Here is a 27,497-nt window from a genome sequence, read left to right on the forward strand (position 1 = left end):
GCTGACAGTTCACAGATGCACTGGGATTGCCTGACCAAGTCTGGTCAGCACTGAGGCTTCCAGGACTGCCAGGCCTGATCACCAGCCTGCTATATTGGAGCTGGAGGCCTTACCACTAGCCCCTGTGCCAGTCCGGGATCAAAGGGCTTTGGTTGCTGATCTTCGCTGGGGTAAAGGCCTCCTACTGGCTTTCCCTGCCTGCACAGGGTTGCACTTTGCTTTTAGCAAAGGGAGACAGACTATTCCTTCAATCCTTCTAAGTTATGTTGGGCTGAAAACCTGTTTTACCCCACCCTTTTGTAGATTCTGTTGCTCCAGAATTCATTTTGAGGCAAGATTTAAAGCTGTTTTCAAGGGAAATTGAGAAGAGCTAAGAGAACTTCTTGCCTTTTCTCTTCTATCTTGGTTCTACCTCCTCCCCTTACCATCATTTGTAATATTGTTTCTATGGAAAATACATTTAAGTACCAAGAATCAGACTTCACAAAATTTCATAATACAATACCTTTGTTAACTTGGAGACTGCTTATAAAGAGAAAACTGTAACGTGTACACTGACTCTACACAAAACAATAATAAAAACAACAACAAATCTGGTGGGAGAAATACATGAAAGAAAACAATTCAAAAGAAGAAAATGGTTACAAAGGGGAAGCTTGTTTACCATCTTATTAAAATAAATAGCTTTTTGTTAAAAACAAGTTTATAGTATCAAGAATAATTTTTTAAATTCTTGTGTATGTGAATGTTCTTTTGGGGTTTTATTTATAATTTTTAAAGCTGAATTAAGTTGTAAAATTATTAAATGCAGTAAAACATTCAAATAGAAATGGGAAATAATCTACAAAACAAAACACTCAAGCAAATTATTTTCTTTGGGAAAAGCATTCTGGTTAACTGAGTGGTACCTATTTCCCATAAAAACAAAAGCTTTCAAACTATGAAATGGGATTCCAAAATTGCAGATACATGCACACATACACACACACATTGTAAATATGCATGCACACACACATTTCACTTTTTTTTAATTTCTAAAAAATAAATGAGACATACTGGGTAGAGAGCTAGCCTCAATTAGGAAGAACTGGGTTCGAGACTCACCTCTGATACCTCTTGACTCAGTGTGAGCCTAATCACATCACCTAACCTTTTAGTACCTCAAGGATACTCTCTAAAATTCCTAATTTGTAGAATAGATGCATATCTGCTAAAGTTTCCCACCAGAAAAATCTTAACATTGATGCAACCAAAAGTCAAGTTAAACAAAATTAAAAAGAAGGGATCATTGCTTCTAAGTTGTAAGGGACCTCCCAGTTAATTGAGTCTATACCCTTCATTGTGAAACTATGAAGAAGCAGAGACCTAAGTCTGGGGCAAGGTGGGAGAAGTGGTCTGAAAGTCCTGTGACTCCAGAGTCAACATTTTTTTCACATCCAGTACAGCAATGACGTCCACAGTATTTGTTTTCCAAAGTATTTTTACTATTTTTTTACAGACCATATTATCATTGATAGTAACTTGCTCTAGACCACTATAATTCAGATCCCTGGGTCTAATGGATAGGCTCATTAAATGAAACTAGAAGGAGTAACACAAATTGAAATTACTTAATGGAAATCTCTATGTATTTTTACCCACTAAGTAAATTACTCTGCCATTCCCTAGCCACTTAAATATCAAAATCATGATATAAAAACAAAAAAGTTAATGACTTTGAATCCTCAAACTGCAATTTGTTGATCTTTTTCTTGAAATAATACTGTCTCTGGAACCCCTTATGTTCTACACTCTAAAGGTGACTGACCGAAACTTTTGGGAAAAAAAAGATTAAAAACTTCAGAAATTACTTTAAAATGCTTTACATATAGGCATTACTAATTTAATGAACTTGAAGCCAGGGATTTCACAGAACCTCCAAGTACAAGCTCACTAATGAAAGCAAGATCAGAAAACTAACTTTGCTACTGTCCTCCCCTTGCTCTTTCTTCTCAATTTTTTCCAAATACCCAAAAAAAAAAAAAAATTCCTTTTTCTATAGGAAATACAGTTTCCCTAAAACATGATTAGTAGAGTGACTAAATGATTTCCAAGGAATATTTATGTGGATTAAGTAGAAACTAGCAATCTCTTTTTCTCTAGAGCTCTGATTTATGAGAAACCCAGATTTTAAAATTTATAGGGAAAAAAAAAAAAAAGAACTCTACCTGGAACTGGTTAATGAAAGGTGCTATATTCAGTCCAAGAGTTGGCTCTGTCCCTTGAACAGCATTCTCTTCAACCAATGTCTGTGATTCCACAAGCATCCCCAACATAAGTACATATTGAGGAAAAATTTTGCCTCCAGATTGTAATAAGCACCTATAAAAGATAGAAATTTTTAAAGAAAAATTGAACTATTAACATATATTTCTAAATACCAAAGAATAAACATGTGAACTTAAGAGCTGTTTGCTGTTCAAAGCTGAAAAAAATTAGTACAGTTCATTATCATATACATCTAAAACAGATATGAAGGTAATTGTAATTTACCTATATTCTAGAGAACCATCAACTCCATGTCCATAGAACTAAATTTAGTACCACTAAGAAAAATATTGAGATCTTAGCTCAATAAACTCTAGGCAAATGACCAGCATATCCCAACCAGATCTAGGACAATATGCATAAATTTTGGGGACAATGAATTTATATTGGGAGATGAGGGCTACCCAAGTTTCCTAGGCCCACCCACAAAGATGAAAGAAGGTTATGTGATTGAAATAGGTGAAAAATGTTAAGTTGAAATTAGAAACTGAGAAAATAGAAACTTATTAGGCTAGAAGAAATAATAATGAAAATAATATATATCCATCTCTTCAATTCAGAATTAACTAATTTGCATGGGAACTTCCTTCAATCTTTTCAAATTAGTATTATTTTAGTCTCTTACATGTATATTTCTTTTGAAATAAAAGTTGCCAGTGACCAAAATTTATGATCAGTGAGTTCAAGAACACTTTATAAAAAAGTGTTTATAAAGAACATTCATAAATAGGACTATCACCTCATTGCTATTGGATAGTAGACTATCCTAAAATACTCATTTCACTATTTGTATAATACAAATAGCATGAGTTTCCTAAAGCTATGCCAGTTGGCAGGTCTTTCACCAAGCTAAAAAGGTTTCAAATATAGGCTCAACCAAAGTCTGTGTGTCTCTGTCAACTGCAGAAAAGTTTAGCAAGGTTTTAATGAGACTCATCAATGGAATTTCAACCACTAGGTGATGGATTTTTATTCATGCCACAACAATTCATAAAAAGCTACTGGTAAGAGAAAACCAGACTGATGAAATCACGTACTTAATTGTAAATATAGTACAGTTTCACATCATTATGAACTGATCCAGCTTTATATATACACTGGCAAGGTTAGTAGCAGTTCTTGGAATGAAGATGGGCATTTGATAAAAATACAACATGTACAAAAGTCTTTTTTCTTTAGCTAAATCAAGGAAGCCTACTCAAGAAAACAGAACCCTGATGAAAGAACAAATTAAGAAAATGAAACGTGAGGGATACAGAGAACTATGGAAAGATTTATATGATGACTACACATTGTAAACTACAACTGGTTGACTTAAAAACTGTAATCAATGCAATAATCAACCACATTTTTAGAAGATAGTCAATGATGAAACATGCTACTTACCTCATGACAAAGAGATATATGAATGGTGCAAAATAAGAAATATATTTTTAGACAAGGCCAATTGGGGATTTGTTATGTTTGACTAGGATTATTTGCCACAAAGGAAAGGTTTGGTAGTTTTCCTTTTTTTGGCAAATAGTGAAAGGGTGGAGAGTAAGGTTAATAAAAGGGGATAATGTGTCCAAAAAATTTCAAATTTCCAAAAACGTTAAAAAAAATAAAATTAAAATCTTTCCCCTGCATATTTACATGTATAAAGAAATGCTGGATTAAGTTCTCATTTCCATTAATATTCTCAAGTTTTTTTACATACAAAAATGACATATTTCAGTCAACAGGTATGTTTACCCAGGAAATGATCCCCTTAAATAACTACCCTGAGAAAGGTCTGATCAAAAGATATCAAAATTTGCCCACCAATCATCAGATAAAAGAAAGTATTTGGGTATATTTGAAATACCTATAACTATATATATATTAATTATTGCCAACAAGGTGCTACTTCAACTCTACTAAGGAATTTTATTATAATAATTTGATTGTTTTTCATCTACATGTCTCATTTCAGAGGACTTTGAAGCTTTTTATCTTTCTGAGACTATGGGAAAAATTGTCCTCACAGGCAACTTAACATTTTATTTTATGAGGTTGCTTTCAAAATGTACTGACACTGCTAGATTAAAGATGTACATGTACTGTTCACAAAATTCCCAGATTCTAAAAATGCAGAATTGGGACATCAAATAAAACACACTCTAAGAAAACTTACACACATGCCAAGAATTTTGCTTTGAGCATTTTCACTCTCTAAAAACTTTAATTCTCAATTAAATAGAAAAATTTTATTCAATCAAAATATTACATTTCCCCAAATAAGCATTTTCATGCAAATAGAGATTTTAACTTTCAATGATGAATTCTGCTGGCTCCTTACAAAACTGAGAATCTCACCTTCTTACCTAACATTAAATAAACACAAGCAAAAAAAAAAACCTTCCATTGGAGTATTTTCTGAACTGAGTTGACAAAAGTTCTGAATCTCTAGGTAGATAACACACAAGATGTAATTTTGAATACTCTCAAAAATCATCAGCATGGCCAAGTCAATTTATTTGGAAGAACTAGTGGTTCCTGTCTGATTTCTTGAAATAGAATATGTATTAATACAATATGCTAAAACTTCACCAAATTTATTGGAACAAACAAAATTATGTTAAAATGTAGTGATTTATTTTATTGGGGGGAAAATCAATAAAATTTGTCTTAAGAGTACAAACAGCATTGAAATAAACTATCCTTAAATCTTCTGGTTGTTTTATCCACATCCAGATATAGCTCATGATTGACACAAGAGGGTGCCATTTCATGAATTTAAAGGAAACATATACTAAATTAAAGAAAGCATAAAGGTGAGTGACCCACTTAAAAATCTGCTCTTAAGAAAAAAATGGTAAATCAGCTAATCCACAAACAATTGGCTAAATTGGTTGTCAAAAAATTCTAAGCATGGAGACAAAAAAATGCATGAAAAACTCATAAATATGTCTGGCCACAATCCTACTCGGCTAGTAGATGGAAAATCCTTAAAGTGTGTATTCCACATTATTTAAAATGAAAATATCCCAGAAGTCATTCATTTTCTCAGTGTTCTATTAAGCAAAGTAATGTTCTTTAGCTATGTTCAGATGGTATGATTTAAAAAAAACAACCAAAATTCATGTCTATTTAGGTTTGCTGGTGTTAAAGAGTGTTTTGTTGTTGCTCATACCACTGCTGTTGCCAGACTCCTCAAAGGAATCCTTTGCAAAGCCAAATATTGCCTCAGCGCCATCTGTGCCTCTAATGGTAAAATATGTCCTAATTCCAAAACCTAGCCATAAATGGCAGTTCTAAAAAGGAGAAACTTTTTTTTAAGTAAAGGGAGATTGGGTTTGTATTATATCTATTCTAAATATATGCCATTTTTCCCCCTTTCCTATTTTCAGAAGATTTAAGTATAATAACAGAGAATCTTAAGTGGGGAAAAGTTTTCATAATATTCAACACAAAAATCCATAAGGAAGTAAGGCAGCATGAGAGGACAAGCTTAGCAAGTAATCAGGCCCCTCAGGAAAGAATGCAATGAGCAATGGGTATGAAATCTATCTCTGAGGATAGTTGGTTCTGAACTACCTATCCTTTATACATTCATTTCCATTTATCTGATTTCTTCCATATGCCAAATTCTAATTTCTATAAAATCTTTATGAGAATGATCTATAGACATATCAAGGGCATTCTGGGTGAAAATATGAGAGGTAAATAAATAAAAGTCTTTTCAGAAACAATTTTCTGTAACAGACCATAGCTTCACTGTCACACAATGGTCTGAAAAGTGTAATGAAGGAAAGACCACACTGTATTTATTGTTGGTTATGAAAAAAGTATTTTTACTAAGTCAAATCTAAAATGTTATTCACCAAGTGTCTCCCAGGTGTATCTTTAGATCCCTACTAGATATACCTAGAGAAATAACTTTATTCAGCTATGCCCTACTCTTCGTTATCAAGCAAGGCAAACCAAAAGGAGTTTGTCACAGTAATGGAGAATACCCTGTGCAAAGTCCAAAAGGAAGAGGGATTCTGTTTGCCATGTGAATTGCTGCAAGACAGAGTACTACAGAACCTTTTCAGTGAGATGCAGAAGCTATCAAAAGAGATTGATCTCTTTTGATAATAATCCACAAAAGAAAATAAAAAGAATATTATTCATACTATGACATGCAATTAGACTGCAATCCATTTAGGCAAAACCTATTAGTATATCTTGTACAATTAGCTAAGCCCATAACCAAACAGGAAAAAGGGAGCAGACTGAGTTGAACTTGCAAAATTGCACAGCATTCTCAACAATTCCAAGCTGCTCCCTTTTTAAGTTATTCTTCCAACAATGCTACACAGCAACAAATCAAGCAATATCACATGCTGTAGGATCAAAAGTGTGGGTAGTGAAGGATAGTAAAGGAGCACATACTGAATTGTATCACCAATAATGATGTAAATATGCATGTAAAATATGGCATAAAAGTACTTTCTAAGAAAGGTCTAATCAGAAGAGGAAGAGGCCAGTTGGGCAAAAACAGCAAGAGATTAGAGATCATCAGCCAAGTACTGCATTTGTACCTAGAGAAAGTGAGAAGATTTAGAGGAAGGCCTCCACCATTTTGCACACATCTTTTATGTAAGTCTTACAGAAAAACAAGAAATCATACAGAATGAAAACCATGGAAGTACTGATTTGGAAAATACCCGCATCAATGGAATCCTAAATCTATTGAGTTAGTGAAATATCTTGTTTCATGACTATTACTAGTTAATTTCTTTACATTAAACTTCAACTTTCAAAGAATAATCTGGGAACACTCATTCAATTTGACAAATATTTAGTGAGCATCTAAAGTGCACAAAACTGTGAGAAGTTTTTGGATAACTACCTTCGAGGAACAGTTATGGGAAATGAGACAGGTAATTGGAAGTTAAAATATGCAAATGAAAAGGAAAACTACAAACCCCAGACCATGAAATTTCAGAGAAAACTCAAAATTATATAACACTTGAAAAATACTACTTAATTAAGGAACACATTAACTTCACAAACAATAATAAATTTACTTCCTCTATAGTAGTTTCCTACATCCTCTCAGGCCCAGAAGCAAATAGGCTTGCTCTGAAAAATTTACAAGGTTAAAAAAACAATAAACATGTCCGCAATTAGCAGAGAAAGTCATCAATTTTGTATTCTATCTACAATAGCTAACCATACAAACTAGACAATCACCCACAAAGAACAACTTGCCTACTTCATAATCCTCCTTCTAACTCCACCCTCACCTCCAAAATATCTAACTTGTAAATATTCCTTTCCAAGATTTCTTATTATATCTTTTTTTGCTTAATGCAAGACATAAGTAAAAACTGAAGATACTGATTATAAACATACCAGAATTTATACATTCCAATAAGTGTTACACTGGCAAAGTAGCTAACTTAGAGGCTACACTTATAATAATAATAGTATTGAGTATAAAAATTTGGGGGAGCTACTTTCAATGCTAAATTTATGGGGCCACCAAAAAAAAATCAGTCTCACTACATTCAAGGATAGCTAGAAACTCTTTCAACCCACTATGAGATAAATGATGCAAACTACCCAGTTTGATGATATATCTTTACTTGGTTTTGGCTCTGAATGACTTTTAGCTATTTCTAAAAATCAAGCCCACCCCCAAAGCCTGGAAATTTTCACCAACAACAATCACTATAAGACTGTATTGCAGTTTTCTGAAGGCAATTACAAGAGGGAGAGTTCCAGAATATCTCTGAGCAACAACATCACTGGAGTAAGTATATGGCTTGGTAGAGCAACTGCACTGAAAGGTATGGAATGTTTGGGGGGGGGGGGTTTCCTGGCACTTTCACAATTTCTTTCTTCCTTCAATTCATCTGTCTTTTACTAACAGTCACTTTTCCAACCTGTACTTCTATATTTCCTGAAAAAGAACTACAATTGACTATGAAATCCTTACATTTTTTAAACATTTTTTCCTACTATACCTTGTTCAAAAGAATTCCCCCAAATTAAGTATTTTTGTTCTTTCCATCCCAACTAAATAGAATATTTACTCAATTTTCTATTTTCCATGCCATAAATAAAAGCCAAATTTTCTTTAAGTGACACTCTACCCTCCCTAAGAAAGGTCACAGCAAAAACAAAACAGGCCTTAAGCCCTTGTATCGGAGCCTAGCAATATATAAATATAAATAAATATAGTCTTAAGTGCTTTTTGCACAAGCCAAAGCATAGAAGAAATTAAGTCATCTCTACACACTCTGAACTTTGAATCTATATTCCAACTCTAATCACTTAGAGGCTGTCCAAATGCCATTGTTTTCTATGGACTTCTCCATCTCTGATGGGATTCTTGTTTGCATGAGACATTAATTACCCTAGCAGGAAAAGCAAACATGAGAACTCTGTCAAGGAGAAGAACATGAACAAGACTGTGATTTTCTGTGCACGCAAAACTGACTCCTTTTCATGCCCAACAAACGTGCAGTTGCCTATTAAGGTCAGATGTACAGACAAACCTCCCGCGTGTGGCACACTACCTGGATATTGCTGCCTTTTCCATCATCTCCTGCTGAATAAGGCCGGAGGGCTCAATGACATCCAAGATGATAATGCCCCAGAGTTTGTCCGACTTGGGTCTCTGCAGAACGGCGCCATCATCTTCCACGCGTCTCAGCCAAAACTCGAGTGTGTCTCTAGGAAAGTGGTTGGCTTCAGAAATGAGGTCCAGGGTGAGCCGGTGCTGCTCCTTCTCCACAGAACTGTAAGGCTTCACCGGCCCCAGCGTGCCGGCAATGATGGGCAGAATGGAAAAGCCCTCAGAGACATCCAGCACGTACAAGGGGTCAGGGAGGGTATTGCCATCCTGGGCATTTCCAGAGTTCACCTCCCCCCCGAGGCCTTCAACGTCCATGATCTGCAACTGTTTGTCTGGGGTCAGAGAGGTCAGCACTTTCCTCATGGCAGCTTTAAACCCTTCATGATAGGGAGCGTTGTTAAGCAAAGCGATTTCTGTGGATTCCAGTGTGCACGTCTGCCTGACTTCATCTGGTTTACTGGTTTGAAGGCTTGCCAGGGCACTACAGAGTTCAGCCTCACTACCTAAAACAAGGGACTCTTCCTCATTTTTGTTGGAACCTCTCTCTATATCCATTCCACGATCAGCATTTAAAATACGAATGTTCTGGATTCTCAGGTAACAGTCCAGGCAAGAAACTTCCATCATCACAAGGTCTCCAGGCTTTACAAAATAATCTTCAATAAGGTTAGGAGTTGAGGAGAGAGAAGGAAGAGAGAGAGAGAAGTACAATAATTAATTCAAATAAAAATGCAGAATTCAAATAAAAATTAGAAGATATGCATTATTACATTACTTGAAAGCAGAATAAAACATGTCTTGCCCTCAAGGAGTTTAAAATTTACTTGGTAAATATGTTTTATAATCTGTAAAGCATTAACAGTTGAGATATTAATAATTAAACATGAAGATATAAAATAATTAAATAATGGGAAAAGAAGAGATCAGGTCCTTGGAAAAGTTTCTTGAAGGTGCCTCGGTTGGACCTTCAGTTCAATAAACATGACTCGTCCACTATAAATACAAAACACTATATAGTAAGCACTAATGATTGGAGGAAAAAAATGGTCTCTGTCTCAAAGAGTTTATGTTCTACAGCAAGTACACAACAGGTAGACTGATAAATAAAAATAAATATTAAATAACCACAAAGCATATGTATATGTATATATACAAAATAACTTCAAAGGATAGCAAAAAATTTCCTGTAGGACATAAAAGCTGAACTGCAAAGCCAAAAATTTAATGAAGCTGAGGTGAGGAAGGAGGGCTTCCTGGATGTGGGGAACTAATTATGAAAATACAGAGGAAAGAGATGGAATATCAGGAATGGAGAACTGCAAGGACAGTCTGACTAAGCCAGAAAGCTTGTGATTTTGAATTAGATATGTGGAAGCTAAACTATACTATGGAAGGCTTAAAAGTCAAGCTACAAACTCTGTATTTTGCCCCACAGCAGCCACTAAAGATTCTTTAGTAGAAAAAATGAGGAAATTGATGATTTCAGGGATAATGAAAGACTATGAACTAAATAAAGCAAAGTGAATTGAATAGAAACAAAAATAAATAAATAAAAGATCTGCATGAAAACATCAATCTCATTAAAAGAATAATTCTTACATGAGAGGGAGAGAAGTGGGACTGCCCTACTGGACAAGCCTGGAAAGGTAGGTTAGAACCAGAGATCTAAATACCAAACAGAGATTTATTTCTTCTCCTAGAGCATGAGTCCTCAAACTATGGCCTGTGGGCCAGATGCGGTAGCTGAGGACATTTATCCCCCTCACCCAGGGCTGTGAAGTTTCTTTATTTAAAGGCCCACAAAACAAAGTTTTTGTTTTTACTATACTCCGGCCTTCCAAAAGTCTGAGGGACAGTGAACTGGCCCCCTATTTAAAAAGCTTGAGGATCCCTGTAGAGTGTAGGATCTTAACCAGGGGTCCACAAATACCCAAAGAGCATGCATAGTCTTTTTCTGTATCAGATTTTTTAAATTCTGCCTTTTGTAGAGAAACAGAAGATAGTTTAAGACAGACTAATTATTTAGAATGCCACTTTTCTCCTTTACTGAGACCTTAAACTTTGAGAAATAGGAGATGAAATGAAAGTAGTTTTTTACTCTCCCACTTAGGTCCCAAACTCTTGTCCCAAGATCATCTAAACTAAGATACAAAAAGGTTCATCACCAGTAAGGTTGTCTATTAATTTTTTGCCCAGGGCAATAGATGAAACAAAGAAAAGACAAAAGAGATTTTTCCATAAACAAGTCCAGGATGACATAAGCCTATTATTAGATTAGACTTAATAATACAATCACAATAAATACTAAATATATATGTTTGGAATATACAAAAGATTTTAGGTGAAGAAAATAAAAGCACCTATGAAAGGACTTCTTACTCTAGCTCTTAAAATGTCTTTTCCTTCAGATTGAAAAGATCAGAAAAATAGAAATAGAAAAAGGAGTCTATATATCGGTTTATTTTTTAATTAAGATTAGGATCTTTAGCTATATCCAATTTCCCTCATGTGTCCTCCTCCAAACCTTAAAACTTCTCTACATCCTTAACCATTACTTTTTTTTAACCTTTTATCTTTATTCTTCTCCAATGTCAAAAAGTGGAGAGGAAAGGGTGGTGACAATCTTCTCACCATGGCCCTCTTCCCCTTGTTCTTGATTGTGTCTCCTCTTCCAGCATCTTCCCTCAATCATTCCCATTTCCAATCTCTCCTGCTTATAATCATATTCAGATCTCCCTTATTTTCCCTCCAAATTTTCCACTTTACTCTTCATAATTCTAAGTTAGGAAAAAACCTAGGAGGCAGGTGGACAAACTGGAGAAGAGAAGAAAAGACTATGGGAAAGGAATAGCACATCAAAGTAATTTATGCAAAACCACCAGCAAGGATAAAACACTGCATTAAAAGAAGAAAGGACTAAAACCATTTTTCAAGCAATATTAAAGAAACAAGTGGAGGAAAATTAAAGTTAAAAACTCACAAAGTCACATATGAACAGACTAAATAATCCAATAAAACAAAAAAGGCAGAACCCCACCACCAGTGGTACACAAGAAGCACATCTAGAAAGCAAAGCATCAAAATGAGAGACTGAGCACAATTCATATGCATCAGGTGAATTAAAGATCTTCCAGTCTTTGAGCATTACTCTCTGTCTTCATTCTCTCTCACCCAAGTACATGATGTTCCTTAATTTAAAATTTTATTAGTCCATTGAGACTCAGAGGTTTTCAATTTCATATTTAAAGTTAAGCTCCCAATTCCGATGAGTCAACAATCAGTTAATTATTTCAGGACAAAAGGTACTACTCAAGAGTCCTACAAAATAAAATATTTTGAAGAGTGTGAATTAGGGAGGACTTATATATTGAATGTACAGGACCTTAATTTCCATTCAGCTGCTAACAATCTACTAGATCAGTGAATTTCCCCCCACCAATGACAATGAAAATGAAGCTTTCCCAATCCCTCTTAACCAGAGTCCAAGTGACCCAACAAGGCAGCTCAGGAAAAGCCCCAATGTAATGGAATGCACTAAGTCAGTGATTCCATAATTATCACAGAGCAGGTTGGGATCCTAAGATCAGGATCACAGGATAAACAAACAATTTGGGCTGGAAAGGAGCTCAGAGTTCAAACAATCTAACCCCTTAGGCCAAGATCAGATCACATTCAGTGACAAAGATAGTATCTGAACCAGATCTCTCTCTCAAAAACTTCTATTTGCTTATTTTCCTTTAAACAAGTTCCATCAACACCAAAAGAAATAAGTGTATCCTATTCTGTGTATGTGCACATGCACAAGTGCATAGACACAAATTTAATCTAAAAATGTGATTTTATTGGAATACAGAACTCTTAGTTAGGAAATACCCTCTACTAATAAAAACTAGCATCTACTTTGAAACTGTTTTGAAAGCTGCCTGAAAACACTAAGAGCCAGCAGGTTTCAAACAGGACTTGAACCCAGGTTTTCCAGTCTTTGCAGCTAATTCTTATCTCCTAATCTATGCTGCCCCTCACCAAAATATGTACAGTCCCTAAAACAAAAAGTCGTGACTCACTGAGAGCCAGCGCAGTTCAGCTTTACTTTGAAAGTACAGGTGAAAATAAAACTCTATAAATTCCTGAAAAGTAAAATGAATGACCCTCTCCTGTGTGAGATACACTAAACTGTGACTTAAGTTTTTCTTCCCAGCCCTCCCTTTGCTTCCATCATTACAAACAATCAGGACTCAAGCCAACCAGTCATAAAACAAATTAAGCACCCACCTGGGAGGTTCTGCACAGGGTAGACAGCTTGTTCCCAACATGTCTCTTCATGAGGACTGGTTGATAAACTGTGTTCATCATCAAGCTGAAGCACAAACCAGACTATAATGGCATCTAACACTCCTTCCCGAATGACAGGAATACTTAGCTGATGAGGATTTCTGGTTGCAAGACTTTTTAGTTCCTAATCAAGAAAAAGAATTTAAAAAGCTATTAGATTTAATATTTAATACACAAGTAAAAGGGTATACACAAATATACACATAGTACATAACAATCTACCCAAGTATTACTAGAATATTTCATCATCTCCAAATTCAATTTCTCAGCAAAGACATGTTCATGAAGCATTCTCCAAGTTAAAAAGAGATTTAACCTTCTTTTAATTCAGTATATGCAAATATAAATAATATCTAAGTTTCTGTCAGCATGGAGAACTCTCAGTATCAGGCCATTTCCTCCCATCACAACCTATTCATGACCTAATAGGGAACCTATGGAGTTTAAGATGTGCCCAAAGGTCATATAGCTACAAATGTCTCAGAATCTTTTTTTTTTTTTTTTTTTAATGTCTCAGAATCTTAAAGGAGATTCTGCTTAATTAAGGTCAGCATCTTCATCTACTACACTACGACGCCTTATCAAAACACAGCATAATAGTTACATACATACTCAAAAAATATTGAATTAACAATCAAGAGACTTGGGTTCTTAGTCCTAGGTTTCCATTGTTCTATATGCTACTTTCAGCTTACAGTCAGAAGAAATCACTAAAATAATGGCCATGATTTATGTGTAGAATATAAATCAATAATGAGTAAAAAAATTTATATGCTGATCTTTAGTTATAGAGCCTGTAATAAAAGGAAATAGTGAAAAAAATAAATATAATAATCAGGGCATATCTTTCTCATCTCTACCCTTAAACTAGGATCGAATATGCATCAAATTTGGAGCAATTTAATCTAAAAATTATCTTAAATGGATCAAATTTTAAAAGCAGCATACTATATTCTTATTGTTTGGCAATCTCTAGAACTTTAGATGACAATACACAAAATTTCAGTGATTATGTAGTAAATTTTAAAATAGCAATAAATAATTTAACAATCCAAGGAGTTGTTTACCTGAAGATTATTGAAATTGACTGTCATAGTTTCAAAGGACTCTGTTAGAGGTAAATAGCCCCCAGGAACTCGACTCATTTTTTCAGTTGTATAAGGTTCAATTGTTTCTTCAAAATCTACAGAAGAATATGCTGGACTCTGAAATTTCACAGATGCTGGCAAATGAACACCAGCAATATCCTGAATACCTACCCTGTTGAGGAAGAGGGGAAAAAAAGCAACATTTATATTTTTATAATCCAATAGGCACATCCCACACTAAGTCATTTAAAAAAAAACAACTGTTAAGCAAGATTATGTGATAACTATGATAGACTTAGCTCTTCTCAGCAATATGTTGATCCAAGACTATTTTAATAGACTTGGGGTAGAAAATGCCATCTGCATTCAGGGAGAGAACTATGGAGATTGAATCTAGATTGAAACACAGTTGTTTTCATCCCCTTTTTTTATTTTTTTTTCCTCATGGTTTTTTTCCCTTTTGTTCTGATTTTTCTTTCACAATATGACTAATATGGAAATAAGTTTAAAATGATTGTCCATGTATAACCTATATCAGATTGCTTGCTGCCTTAGGAAGGGGGAAAGGTAAAAGAAGGAGAAAGAAAAAAATGTGGAACTCAGAATCTGACAAAAAAGAATGTTGAAAACTATCTTTACACATAACTAGAAAAATAAAATATTAAAAAACAACAACCATTGAGCACCATTTTCAGTGCTCCTTGATAATACCTTATTAAGAAATCAATTAAAATTTAAAATAGATCTCTTGACATTTAGCATAGCCACGTGAAGAAGCTGTAATAGTATGTCAATTTGGAGTTTCAGAAAGTCAAACCTCCTCAACACAAAAGGCCATCAACTTGGCTGGAGTCATTTCATTACTCTCTCAGACAAACACTGACTAAAGTGTCAGATCTAACAACCCTTTTAATTAAAGGATACTCCAACGAGTAAAGTTGGAAAAATCAAGTTAGTAACAATGGAAAGTCTCTAGTTGTCTCAAAATTCAGCAGCCCTCAGCTCCATTTTCCCAGTACTCTTGAATTTTTAACAGCTTTTATCCTTAACTTGGCTTTTATAAGAATCAGATCTCCAGGCAGAGATGTCCAAAAAAGAACTCTATTTTTGAGAAATTCTGTTCTCAAGTATAAATTAAAAATTAATATATTAAAAATCTGTAGGCAAAGCATATCAAAAGAACTCTTTTTGAAATTCCCAAATACGAGTACAAAAATACAGAAGCAAATGAAGTTTATGTATTAAAATTATAAATTTGTGAAATTTAATTAATTTATTTTATGCAATCTCTTGATACCCAGTCACTGGTGAATATACATGAGTCTTTCCATGGCTCTTTGAATTAATTTTAACTCGGATTCTTCCAAAATAAGGATAGTCCATATTCTCTAGCATAAAGCATCAGTAAAGGAATACTGGTTTTTTAAAATGGGATTTTACGGCAACATGTAGTCTGGTATCACTGAAAAGCACTGTAAAATTTCCTTAATACAATGTAGCTTGCCTGATTTGTTCCTCATACAGATATACTTTGATTATAAATAATAGACTAACAAAATGGCTTCTCCTACAGATAAATTTCATAGATTTAAAACTGAAAGGATTTTAGGGATTCTGTAGTCTATATCCTCTCCCGTTCACAGATGAAAAAGTTGAGGCACAGAAAAATTAAATGACTGGTCCAAGGTAACACAGGCAGTCATTGTTTGGGTCCTGATTGACTCAAATTGAATGTAAATAGCAACCACTTCTGCTTTGGCCAGAAACCCTCCAGATTGGCAGATTTAAGTGAAAAAGGAAATGCTTTGTCTAAATTGCTCCCTAACCTTCATGCACCAAGGTGCAGACTCAGTCAAACTGAGACCTGTTGCTTAAAACAGCCAAGATCTCCCACTGCATCCAAGGCCATCTTCAGTCATCCTGATCCATATTTTATCACTGGTCCCAGACGGCTCTGGAGGACAGAGTGAAGCAGGTGACTTTGCCCAGCCCTCCTTCACTTACATATAGTCACTTGCACGTCACCGTGTCTCCTCCCTGAAGTCATGTCCTCTTCCAGAACAAAGGACAAACCACCACCTCTGGAGGAAAGTATTTTATCTACTCTGCCCCCACCCGCAGTGGATGGCTAAGCCATTTCTTTTATATTGGTATAGAAATTACACAGTGGCCCCAGGACTGAATATATGTAACATAATGAACTAGTATTTAAAGAACCTCACTTATGATAGAAATAATTCTTTTATCTGAACAGGGAATTTTCCATGATGTTAGTGAATGTAGGTTACAGCAAGATGCCTTGCTAAATTTGTAACTGCATTTGTCAGTCTTGTGTGATGCAAATTCTATAAGATAAATCTTCTTTGAGGAAAGATTTTAAGTCTGCATTTTATTAAGTCAAAGTCTTAAGAAACAAGAGTAATCAACAACATGCACAGTTACATTTTTATCTTCCCTATATAATTCAGTTTTATAACTATAAAAAGCTGTCATCTGTAAAAATCATTTGTAAAAAGTCACTTCCTTTACATGTGTTCTTTAAGGATACTCTGCATGTATGCATTAACCCATTTTCATAAAACATTAGAAAAATGAGAAAGCACAAAAACAGATGGATCGTTTTGGATGCCTCCCTAATCAGAACAATGGATCTGGAGTCAGGAGACCCAAGTTCAAATCCTGGCTCTTATTTTACCCTATTATATGTGGCCTTCCCCAGAGTCTGCATATGTGTACAATGAACTGGGCCAGACCATCTGTAAGAACCAACCCAGCTCCAAACCTATGATCCTATGAATCCTTCTTTTTCATCAAAGCAGAAGGAACCATTTATAGTCCTTTTTACTCTTTCGGAAAATTTCTCTTTTTAAAATCCTTAGTGGCCATAAAAACAATAGTGTTTTCAACAGACTTCACATCAAATCCAGCTCCTCTTCCATATTTAACAACCACTGTTACTTTCTCAAGGAAATCAGATAACTGAGGTGCTAATTCTAAAAATGTGATGTTTACCACTACTGTTTACAATTAAAATGTATCAATGAAGAAATGCTGGCAGACATGTTGCGTTTGACAGGCTAGAAAACATTCCCCATGCTAGGAATAAATTCCATTTTTATCTCCTCTTAGCTTCTTTCAAGACTCAGCTCCAAAATCACTTCTTAGAGATCTTGTTCCCAAGAGGCTCCATCCCCATTCTGAAAAATATTTTTATTTACTCTGTGGGTACCTTGTATTTACTTGTTTTTCCCAACAGAAAGTACATTTTTTGAGGTCAGGGTTTATTAGTATCCCCAATGGTTGAATACAAGTGGTATTTAATAAAGAGTTCAATGGAGGAATCTATAAATGCCCTTGAGCATCTTAATTAATTTTACATAAAGCTCTACAGGTCATTTTTTAACTACTTTGCAAAATGTTGTGGACTAGTAATGCCATGTATTTTATTCCCACCCCCTACTCCCGTAATATTTTGCAAGAGTTTGTGCCCTCACCTGTATGTGCAAAAATGTTTATGGCAGCCTTTTTTGTAGTGGCTATAAACTGGAAATTGCATGGATCCCATCAACTGGAGAATGGCTGAGTAAATTATGGTATATGAATATTATGGAATATTATTGTTCTGTAAGAAATGACCAGCAGGATGAATACAGAGAGGCTTGCAGAGATTTACATGAACTGATGCTAAGTGAAATGAGCAGAACCAGGAGATCATTATATACTTCAACAAAAATACTATAAGAGGATCAATTCTAATGGACATGGTTCTCTTCAACAATGAGAGGATCCAAATCAGTTCTAATTGATCAATAATAAATACAACCAGCTACACCCAGTCAAAGGACACTGGGAAATGAGTGTGGACCATAGCATTTCCACTTTTTCTATTATTGTTTGCTTGCATTTTTGTTTTTCTTCTCAGGTTATTTTTACCTTCTTTCTAAATCCGATTTCTCTTGTGCAACAAGATAACTGTATAAATATGTATACATATATTGTATTTAACATATACTTTAACATATTTAACATGTATGGGACTTACCTGCCATCTAGGGGAGGGGGTGGAAGGAAGGAGGGGAAAAATTGGAACAGAAGTTTATGCAAGGGTCTGTGTTGAAAAATTACCCATGTATATGCTTTGTCAATAAAAAGAATTTGTGCCCTCAACTGACATTGCCTTGGTTTGACAGACAGAAGCAATGTTTGTGGCACTTCTTCTCAGGGTGTGGGACCCATCCTTCATTCCTCTCCAGACTCTGCTTCCACTTCTCCAGACTTTGCCCTCTTCCTCTGTCCTCTCCCACCCTCTTCCTTTTAAACTCCCCCAAATATTGTTTTCCTGAGCCAGAATATAAGATCCTTGAGGCAAGGAATGGCTTTCTTTTTGCTTGCATTTCTATACTTCATTTCTTAGCACAGTGTTTGACACATAGTAATAAATGCTCAATAAATGCCTGTTTGCTTGCTTGCCAAACATAGTCAAACTTCAGATACCTTTAGAACCAAAAACAGAGAAAATCCATGTCTTCAAAAGTCTTAATTTTACTCTCTCCTAATAAATGATAAGGATTTCATATAAGACTCTAGGTTTTATATTTATGCTTAGTTGACTTTGTTAAATATTATTCATTATAAATTTTTTAAAATCTAGGGCAAGGCAAATGTGGGAAACTAGAAATTCATGTAACAATCATACTCATAAGCACAGGGAATCAATATTTAAAGTTTATTATCAAATGACCCTCCTCCCCAACCCAACTCAAAAAATCATTTACCTGTGATGTCTTCGTATTTCTGGACATTCCACTGCCATGCCAAACACAATGGCACCGGCAGGTATGACTTGTCCATATTCTTTACAATTACCATCTTTACCTTTAGGCTGAAAATGTAAATACAATTTTTAGCCTACGAATACAAACTAGAACAGAAGTATCATTAATTCATCTTAAATTGTGAATACCTAATTTTATTACTCAAGATGAATATAATCTTTCATTACACATTTTCAATCCAAATTATACTAGGTTATCAATAGAATTTGGTCACTTTTATAGAATACAAAATTGTAGGTCCATACTATTCTATTCATAACCTCTTAGGTAATCATCATTTAAACTCTATTCTCCATCTACAATTTTGATTGGGAACACAAAACCCCTCCCAGGATAAGCTGCTCATATCTAATATTATCACCATGCTGCTAACTCCAGCCTTGGCTACCACCTCCCCCGACCTTTTCTCTTCTGAGATTGTAAAGCTGAAGAATGGAATTCTAAATTCTTCCCAAAGCTCTCCTCTATAGAGGGCAGAAACTGGATTACCAGATCATTCCACTTTCCATCAGCATCTCTGTATGGTTTTAACTCCATGGAAGAAAATATCCCTTGCCCCATGTCATGTACCCCGTGATTGCTTCCCTTCTTGTCCCTACTGAACTGAATTTAAATCAGATACAAATCTAAAAGGGTAGAGGACCTCTGAAAGATGAATATAATTTTGGCAACTGCAATGGAGGTTACAGGACTAGACTCTCTAAATACTATATTGGGATCTGAGGCCTTCCTTTGTCATTCTCCACAGTTTGTTGAGACTTTCAGTAGAGAAGAGGGCTAAGTTTTAAGTCTCCAAATTTCTTACCCTTATCTCTACCCCTTACTACTCCATAACCTGGGGTGATCTCAAGACTTCAGGAAAAAGTTAGATATCTTGCATCATCCGTATGACTGTCAAATCCTATGAAAGGGGCAAAGTATGGTCTTTCTGAATTAGGAACCAAAAACTGTACAGGGCCAAACTCTGGAGAAGTATACTTGAAACAAGGTGTTAACTCAGTGGAATTGATGAGATGATGGTTCTCTAGTTCCCATATATACTTAGTACTTAGTATGGTGATGATGTATGAGCACTTTCTCCAAAAGTACTGCTAGAAATATACCCACAGACTTCCAGTAGCAACTCTCAAACTTTTGGGTCTCTGTATTTCTCTACACACTTAAAAATTATTGAGATCCACTGCCCCCAAGAGTTTTCATTTATTTAGAATCTGGCAATTGATATTTACTATATCTGAAATTAAAACTTCTTATTATTTTGTGAAAATAGTTTTTACCTTGTGAATCCTCTGAAACAGTTTCATAAACCCTCTATATCTCCATCCCTCAGTTTCTCTAGGCCACACTTTTGAGAACCACTGATTTAGGGTATTAAAACCAATACTAAAAAAGTACCCATAACTCTTTAAAAACTGATGTTGATTAGACAATGTACTGAAATATTAAAGTATGCTGCATAATATTGTTCTAATTTTGACTGTTTCATGTCATTAACATCACAGACACATTATAATCAAATTCCATATTGTCACAACTTTAATTAGTCAATCAACTAAGGCACCAATCAGATAGCTAATGACTATCACCCCTGTGTAAACTACAAAACGATCATGACTGATTTTATATATAGACAGATAAAAAGATATGTAATTTCTCCCCAATAATAGCTTTTTGCCTAATGTATGGCTCTTGTAGATCCAATTAAAGGCAATGTATGACTATAATGAATTTTAATAAACAATGCTACCATAATTTAAATGCTGCCTTTGTTTATATAACTATATATTATGTATGTATTTATAGCATGGAATTTTTCTAGTTTTTCTAAAATATAACACAAGACAATGGTGTCATTAATATAACAGCATAAATTAATGACTAAAATACACTAAGTTTTCAATCAATCAACAAGCATTTATTAACTGCCTACTATATGCCAGGCACTATGAGATACTCTAGAGGCTTTTAAATAAAATGTTTTTGAATTATTGTTCTCTCTTTCAAGTTCTTAGAACAATTACTTAATCTTTCACAACTCTTTTTTTAAATGCGGAATCCCTATACTCATCTGTGTGCATATATATATATATATATATATATATATATAATATATATATATATATATATATATATATATATATACACACATGCAAAATACACATATATGTAAATACAAATAAATACTCAAATAGTATTTCGAAGTACCTATCTACTTTTAAGTTTTAACAAAATAATGTAAACACAATAAGAAAATGATTTGAATTTTAAATTAAACTCTAAAAGTTTCTCACAATAAATTAAAAAAAAACTAAATACAAATACACTCAAATATAAAATATGCATATATATGTGTATACACATACACACACACACACACACAGACACACACACACACACACACACACACACACAAATAAATTCATTTCTAATCTATTCAAGAAGTTTCATGCTACTTACCTTTGGTGGCAAAAGTAAATGTTCCCATGCATGAATCAAGCTCTCCACAATTCCTTCTCCAAACAAACCTGCATCGACAGTTTCTGTTACAACTAGGGAAACTCTATAGAATGATTTTTTAAAGATATATAAGTTATTTAAATGATATAATTAAAATATATGTGTAATTTATCTGTCTCAAATTATCTCTTGCATAAGAACATAAAATAGCTTCTATTCAAAATTTTGTCATAAATACCATCACTGCTACAAATTAAGAATGGATTTCTTTGTTAAAATGGTATAATTTTTTTTATACTTAAAACACTCTAAAAATTTCATTAACATTTAGTTTATAGCTCATAGTATGATTCAAAAATCAGATTAATGACATAGACTGTATGCCCCCATTCCTAAATAAACATTTTCATGATAATAGTAAAATAAGAAATCTGTCATGACAATCCCATGGAGCAGGTAATGACATCTTTATTATTCCATTTTATAAATGAAGAAATTGGCTCAAAAAGAGTAACAGTCTTTAAGTCAGTAATGGCCAATGCTAAGATTCAAAGAAATATATTTATATTTATAGACATACATTTAGACATATAGATATTTCTCCCAATAGAATATAAGTTCATTCAAAGCTAGCTTTACATTTTTTTATCCTTGTATGTTCAGTACCTGGGCACAGGATCTAAAGTACAGTGGACACAATAAATATTTGGTGATTCACTCCATGGTTTTATTGTACCTTTGTAATCTCATTTCACATCGCTCTCCTTGGTACACACTAAAACACTGTGCTACCCACTGGGTTTCTGTTTCTCATGGTTAACACTAATACTTCTCACCCCTTCCTTTAAGTTGCCCCTTCAATACTTGGCTCTAGCACCACCTCTATACAAATTTTTTTCCTGATAACTCATCAGTCCAGTATGACCTCAAATCACCTTGCAAAAATCATGTGAATGAATACCTACATATTACATGTTATCCTGTTTTTCTTTGTATTCCCAATATAGAATCTGGCACATAGCTAGCATATAATAAATGCCTGTTAACTGGATTGATCAAATGTCCCAAAGTAACAAGAACTAGTAGTATTTCATAGAACATTGAGCTGCTGGGGGTTGAAATGTATAAAGTTTTTGCAAAAATGCTACTTAAAAAATTGCACTTTATGTACTACTATTTGTTGCAGAGAATGAAGAGGTAGAAAATTCTATGAAGAAATTTCAGAGCCCTTCTAAATTAAATCAACATGTACTATAAATTCAGCTACTTTATTGTAAAGATAGAATAGGTTAAGGATTACAAGAAAGATGCTAGACAATGCAGGATAAGAATAAGGAATAAAAGAGGAAGCCGTTCCACAATTGATAATGGGAAAAGGAAAAAATTGAGTCTTTTAAAAAATCAAAGCTATCATTAGTGGTGTGAAATTGTGTCCCCAACTCACTAAAAATTATAGATATACAAATCAAAGCAACCCTAAGATTCTACTTCACATCCTCAGACTGGCAATGATGACAAAACTGGAAATTTAAAAGGTTGGAGAATCTGGGGGAAAACAGGCACAGTAATGCACTTTTGTTGGAGCTGTGAATTGCTATTCAGGAGAACAATTTGGAATAATGCCCCTAAATCTCTAAACTATGTATTTCCCAGACAAATAGACAGACAGAGTAGCAACTACTCTGTGAGAAAGAAAAAAATGAAATTAAGGAGATGCCTACCACCCATTGAGGAATAGTGCCCCCCCGCCCTATTAACAAGTTGCCTATATATTTGTCACTTTAGCAAATCTCCAAAAACTCAAAGAGTAAGAAATGGAAAAGACCTTAGAGGGCACAGGCTCCAACACCCTCATTTTAGGTGAGACCTGAGCTTGGGTCCTCCTAACTCCAAGCCTTACCTACTATGTCAAAATTTTTCAGACTTTCTGGTTTCAGAACTCATTCAACTATGGAAGGGGCAGCTGGATGGCACAGTGGACAGAACACTGGCTCTGGAGTCAGGGGGAACCTGAGATCAAATTCGGCCCCAGACATTCAACTAGTTGTGTGATCCTGGTCAAGTCCATTTAACCCCAACTACCTCACCCCCCACAAAACTTTTTTTTTTGTTTGTTTTTGTTTCTATGAATGATAGCTACGACATTTACCACATTAGAAATGAAAAGGTCTTCGTGTTAAGAAAACGGTTTTGGTGGCTCTCTTCAACAATGAGATGAACCAAATCAGTTCCACTTGTTCAATAATGAATAGAACCAGCTATACCCAGCAAAAGAACTCTGGGAAATGAGTGTGAACCACTACATAGCATTTCCAATGCCTCTGTTTTTGTCTGCTTGCATTTTTTATTTCCTTCTCAGGTCAATTTTACCTTACTTCTAAGCCCGATTCTTCTTGTGCAGCAAAATAACTGTATGGATATGTATACATATATTGTATTTAACATGTACCTTAACATATTTAACATGTATTGGTCTACCTGCCATCTGGGGGAGTGGTGGAAAGGAGGAGAAAGTTGGAACAGAAGATTTTGCAAGGGTCAATGCTGAAAAATTACCCATACATATATCTTGTAAATAAAAAGCTATAAAATTAAAAAAAAAAAAAGAAAGAAAGAAAGTTTTCTCCAGTTGGAAGGAACTAACATGAATATTAAAGGAGGACAAGAAAATTAAAACATTTAGTTCCTTCAACAATGATACAAATCACTCCTTGGAAAATTGTGTTATTTTAGTTGGTAGCATGTAATTAAGAGAAAAAAAAAGGAGAGATTAAGGGCAAAAAAAAAAAAAAAAAAGAAAATGGTTTTGACCTCAAAGCCCCCATGAAAGAGTGGGCAAGGCCTCTGGGGTCCTGTGCTCCATGGAAGGCAGCCTTGCCCTCCTGAGCTCGGAGCTGGTCTCTCTCTCTCAGTAACTGTTGGTCTCAGATTCCCCACCCATAAAATGAGCTCAGAAAGGAAAAGGCCAACCCCTCCAGGACCTCTGCCAAGAAGCCCCTCAACTGGTCCCCAAGGATCAGATATGGCTACAGACAACAACAAACAGAAATATTTCGCTGCACCCAACACAATAATTAAGAGAATGGAGAGAAACCATGATCGAGTGGAAAGAGGGACCACTTCAAAAATCTCTAACATACATCAGTTTAGTGACCACAACTAAGTCTACTCAGGGCTGGGGATATTCTCGAAGGTAGAACATTACAAATGAGCTGAGCCGATTTCTTGGTAAAGACAATTTTTAAACTGGGGATTATTATCTCAACAGAAAAAAGTGTAACAGATCTGGACCCTTCCTGTTCCCCAACATCCTCCTCCCTCCCCCAATTAAGGTTCTATAACAATGTTCAAAGTCACAACATGTTCTAAGCCATCTTTCCAAATTTGTTATATGTTACTCCCTTGACATATTAGAAAGACCTGTCCAACTGGACTTTTTTCTGTTCCTGATCCATGACATCCTGTCTCCTACTTTCCCCCACATCAGAAATGAAGGCTGTCCAAGGACAGCTCCCTCTCAGTTCAAACTCTTCTTACATGGCCCATTTCCTGCTCTTCCTAGTTGCTTCTTCCTCAAAGTATATTGCATTTATTTTGTACATCTTTTACACATGGTCAACAGAATTTAAGATCCTTGAAGGCAGGGCTATTTCCTAACTGTCTTGGTCTCCCCAGCACCAAGCATAGTTCAGCACCTACCAGGCTCTGAACAAATACTTGATTGACAAATTTTTCAGTTGGTAAGATGACCTTTATGATTCATTTAGGACATTTATCTGTCCAAATGTTTTCAACAACTATCCAACCTAATACATGTTTTAAAACTACCTTAAAAAACAATTACTGGTAATGCAGGGACATTAATGAATAACAGTGACAAAGAATATAAGAAGCTTTTGTCAGGTTTTATTTTAAAGGCTATCAATGCTTATAATAATGCTTTTTTAAACCAAGTATTTAGGAAGATGCTCAACAAGAATATAAAAAGATTGAAGCTAAGACAAACAAAATGATATGAATGAATATAAATTCCTCAAGTGCTGAGTCTTAGTGCTCCAGCAGTAAGAAGTAGAATGGACACATTAGTCAAAAATTCACTTCTCTGCTTCCACTGAGATAAAGCAGAGGTATAGAAAAGGACAAATAGATATATAGACAACAGAGAAAACCCTATATAGCTATATAATGGATAGCTCTGACAGGCTACCTAGACCTTTACCTCCAGCAATTGCATTACCTGGTACATAGTAAGCATTATTGACTGACTTATCTGAAAGATATGGTGACAGGAAGTTAAAGGAAGAATCACAGCTGAATAGACAATCATAGCAATCAGCTAATTCCCTCATTTTTCAAATAAGAAAACTGAGTTGAGAAATGTTTCTAACTCACATTTAAAAGCAATTCCCTCATAATAATACTATGAAGGAAGTAAAATCTATGAGAACCTATTAAAGTAAAAGAACAAGGAGTAAAACTCAAAATTCCTAAATCTCAATCAAACTCTAATATACTACACTAAATCTCAAAAGTCAAAGCTTCTACAGCTGTGGGACAAGACTCCCCATTGGAGTAGTATAACTGAATGTGGGGTTTGTGAAAAATTTGGCAATAGTAAAAGGTTTCTTAACATGCAACAACCACAAATTAATTAAAAAGCAAACACATAATGAATCCAAGGTGTTTCTGGCAGTGTGTGCCTGCATTGCATTGCCCAATTTCAGTGCAGCCTTGGTTTTGAACAGACAAGAAGATTATACTATGTACCATGCAATGCATGAACATAGCCATTTCATCTCAGATTCAAGACAAGGTCACCTAAAAATTTCTCAGGTGAAAAGGAGTCACGAGTGGAAAAAGTTTTCATAAGTAAGATACAGATCAGAACATATGACTAGGATGGGATCAAAATGATCAGGTAGGCCTCAACCAGGCTATTTTCAAAGTAGCCAGAAGTCCCAGATCAGAAAGCAAATCTGTTACCACGTCTTCCTCTAAGGTCATGTAAGAAGGTTTAGAAATTTATAGTTGATCGATTTTTGATTGTACATGTATAACCTATATCATATTGTTTGATGTCCTAGAGAAGATGGAGATGAGGAAGGGAGAAAAAATCTGGAACTCACAATCACAAACAAATGAATGTTCAAATCTATACATGTAATTGGAAAAACAGAACATATTAGAAAAGAGAAAATCAAAACAAAACATTTGATAAATTTTCCCAGACCTCCCATTTAAAGCTTGTTTTTAGATTCACAAGATGGGTAGGCATTAATTCATGTGACTTTAAAGGAAAGGGACCTGTATGTAGAAGAAGAAGGTTTGTGGCAGCCCTCTTTCTAGTGGCCAGAAACTGGAGACTGAGTGGATGCCCATCCAACCATTGGAGAATGGTTGAATAAATTATGATATATGAATGTTAAAGAATATTATTGTTCTGTAAGAAACGACCAGCAGGATGATTTTAGAAAGGCCTGGAGAGACTTACATGAACTAATGCTGAGTGAAATGAGCAGAACCAGGAGATCATTATATACTTCAACAACAGATGATCAATTCTGATGGACGTGGCCTTCTTCAACAATGAGATGAATCACATCAGTTCCAACAGAGCAATAATGAACTGAACCAGCTACACACAGCAAAAGAACTCTGGGAGATGACTATGAACCACTACATAGAATTCCCAATCCTTCTATTTTTGTCCGCCTGCATTTTTTATTTCCTTCACAGGCTAATTGTAAACTATTTCAAAATTCGATTCTTTTTGTACAGCAAAATAACCGTTTGGACATGTATACATATATTATATTTAACTTATACTTCAAGATATTTAACATGTATTGTTCAACCTGCCATGTAGGGGAAGGGATGGGGGAAAGT

General features: G+C 34.9%; 1 protein-coding gene across 3 annotated transcripts in view; it reads right to left on the reverse strand.

The window, feature by feature from the left end:
* PRMT9 (protein arginine methyltransferase 9) overlaps window positions 1-27,497 on the reverse strand; it is a 46,815-nt gene that overhangs the window by 11,768 nt on the left and 7,550 nt on the right. For all 3 annotated transcript variants that reach the window (XM_051967634.1, XM_051967636.1, XM_051967635.1), the window contains 6 exons: window positions 21,612-21,714; window positions 19,095-19,201; window positions 14,299-14,491; window positions 13,172-13,355; window positions 8,841-9,555; window positions 2,208-2,361 (listed from right to left, as the gene is read on the reverse strand). In XM_051967634.1, the coding sequence (XP_051823594.1) occupies window positions 2,208-2,361; window positions 8,841-9,555; window positions 13,172-13,355; window positions 14,299-14,491; window positions 19,095-19,201; window positions 21,612-21,714 (1,456 nt within the window). The remainder of the gene's footprint in view (window positions 1-2,207; window positions 2,362-8,840; window positions 9,556-13,171; window positions 13,356-14,298; window positions 14,492-19,094; window positions 19,202-21,611; window positions 21,715-27,497) is intronic.

Source organism: Antechinus flavipes, chromosome 6 (genome assembly GCF_016432865.1).
Source record: "Antechinus flavipes isolate AdamAnt ecotype Samford, QLD, Australia chromosome 6, AdamAnt_v2, whole genome shotgun sequence".
Lineage (NCBI taxonomy): Eukaryota > Metazoa > Chordata > Mammalia > Dasyuromorphia > Dasyuridae > Antechinus > Antechinus flavipes.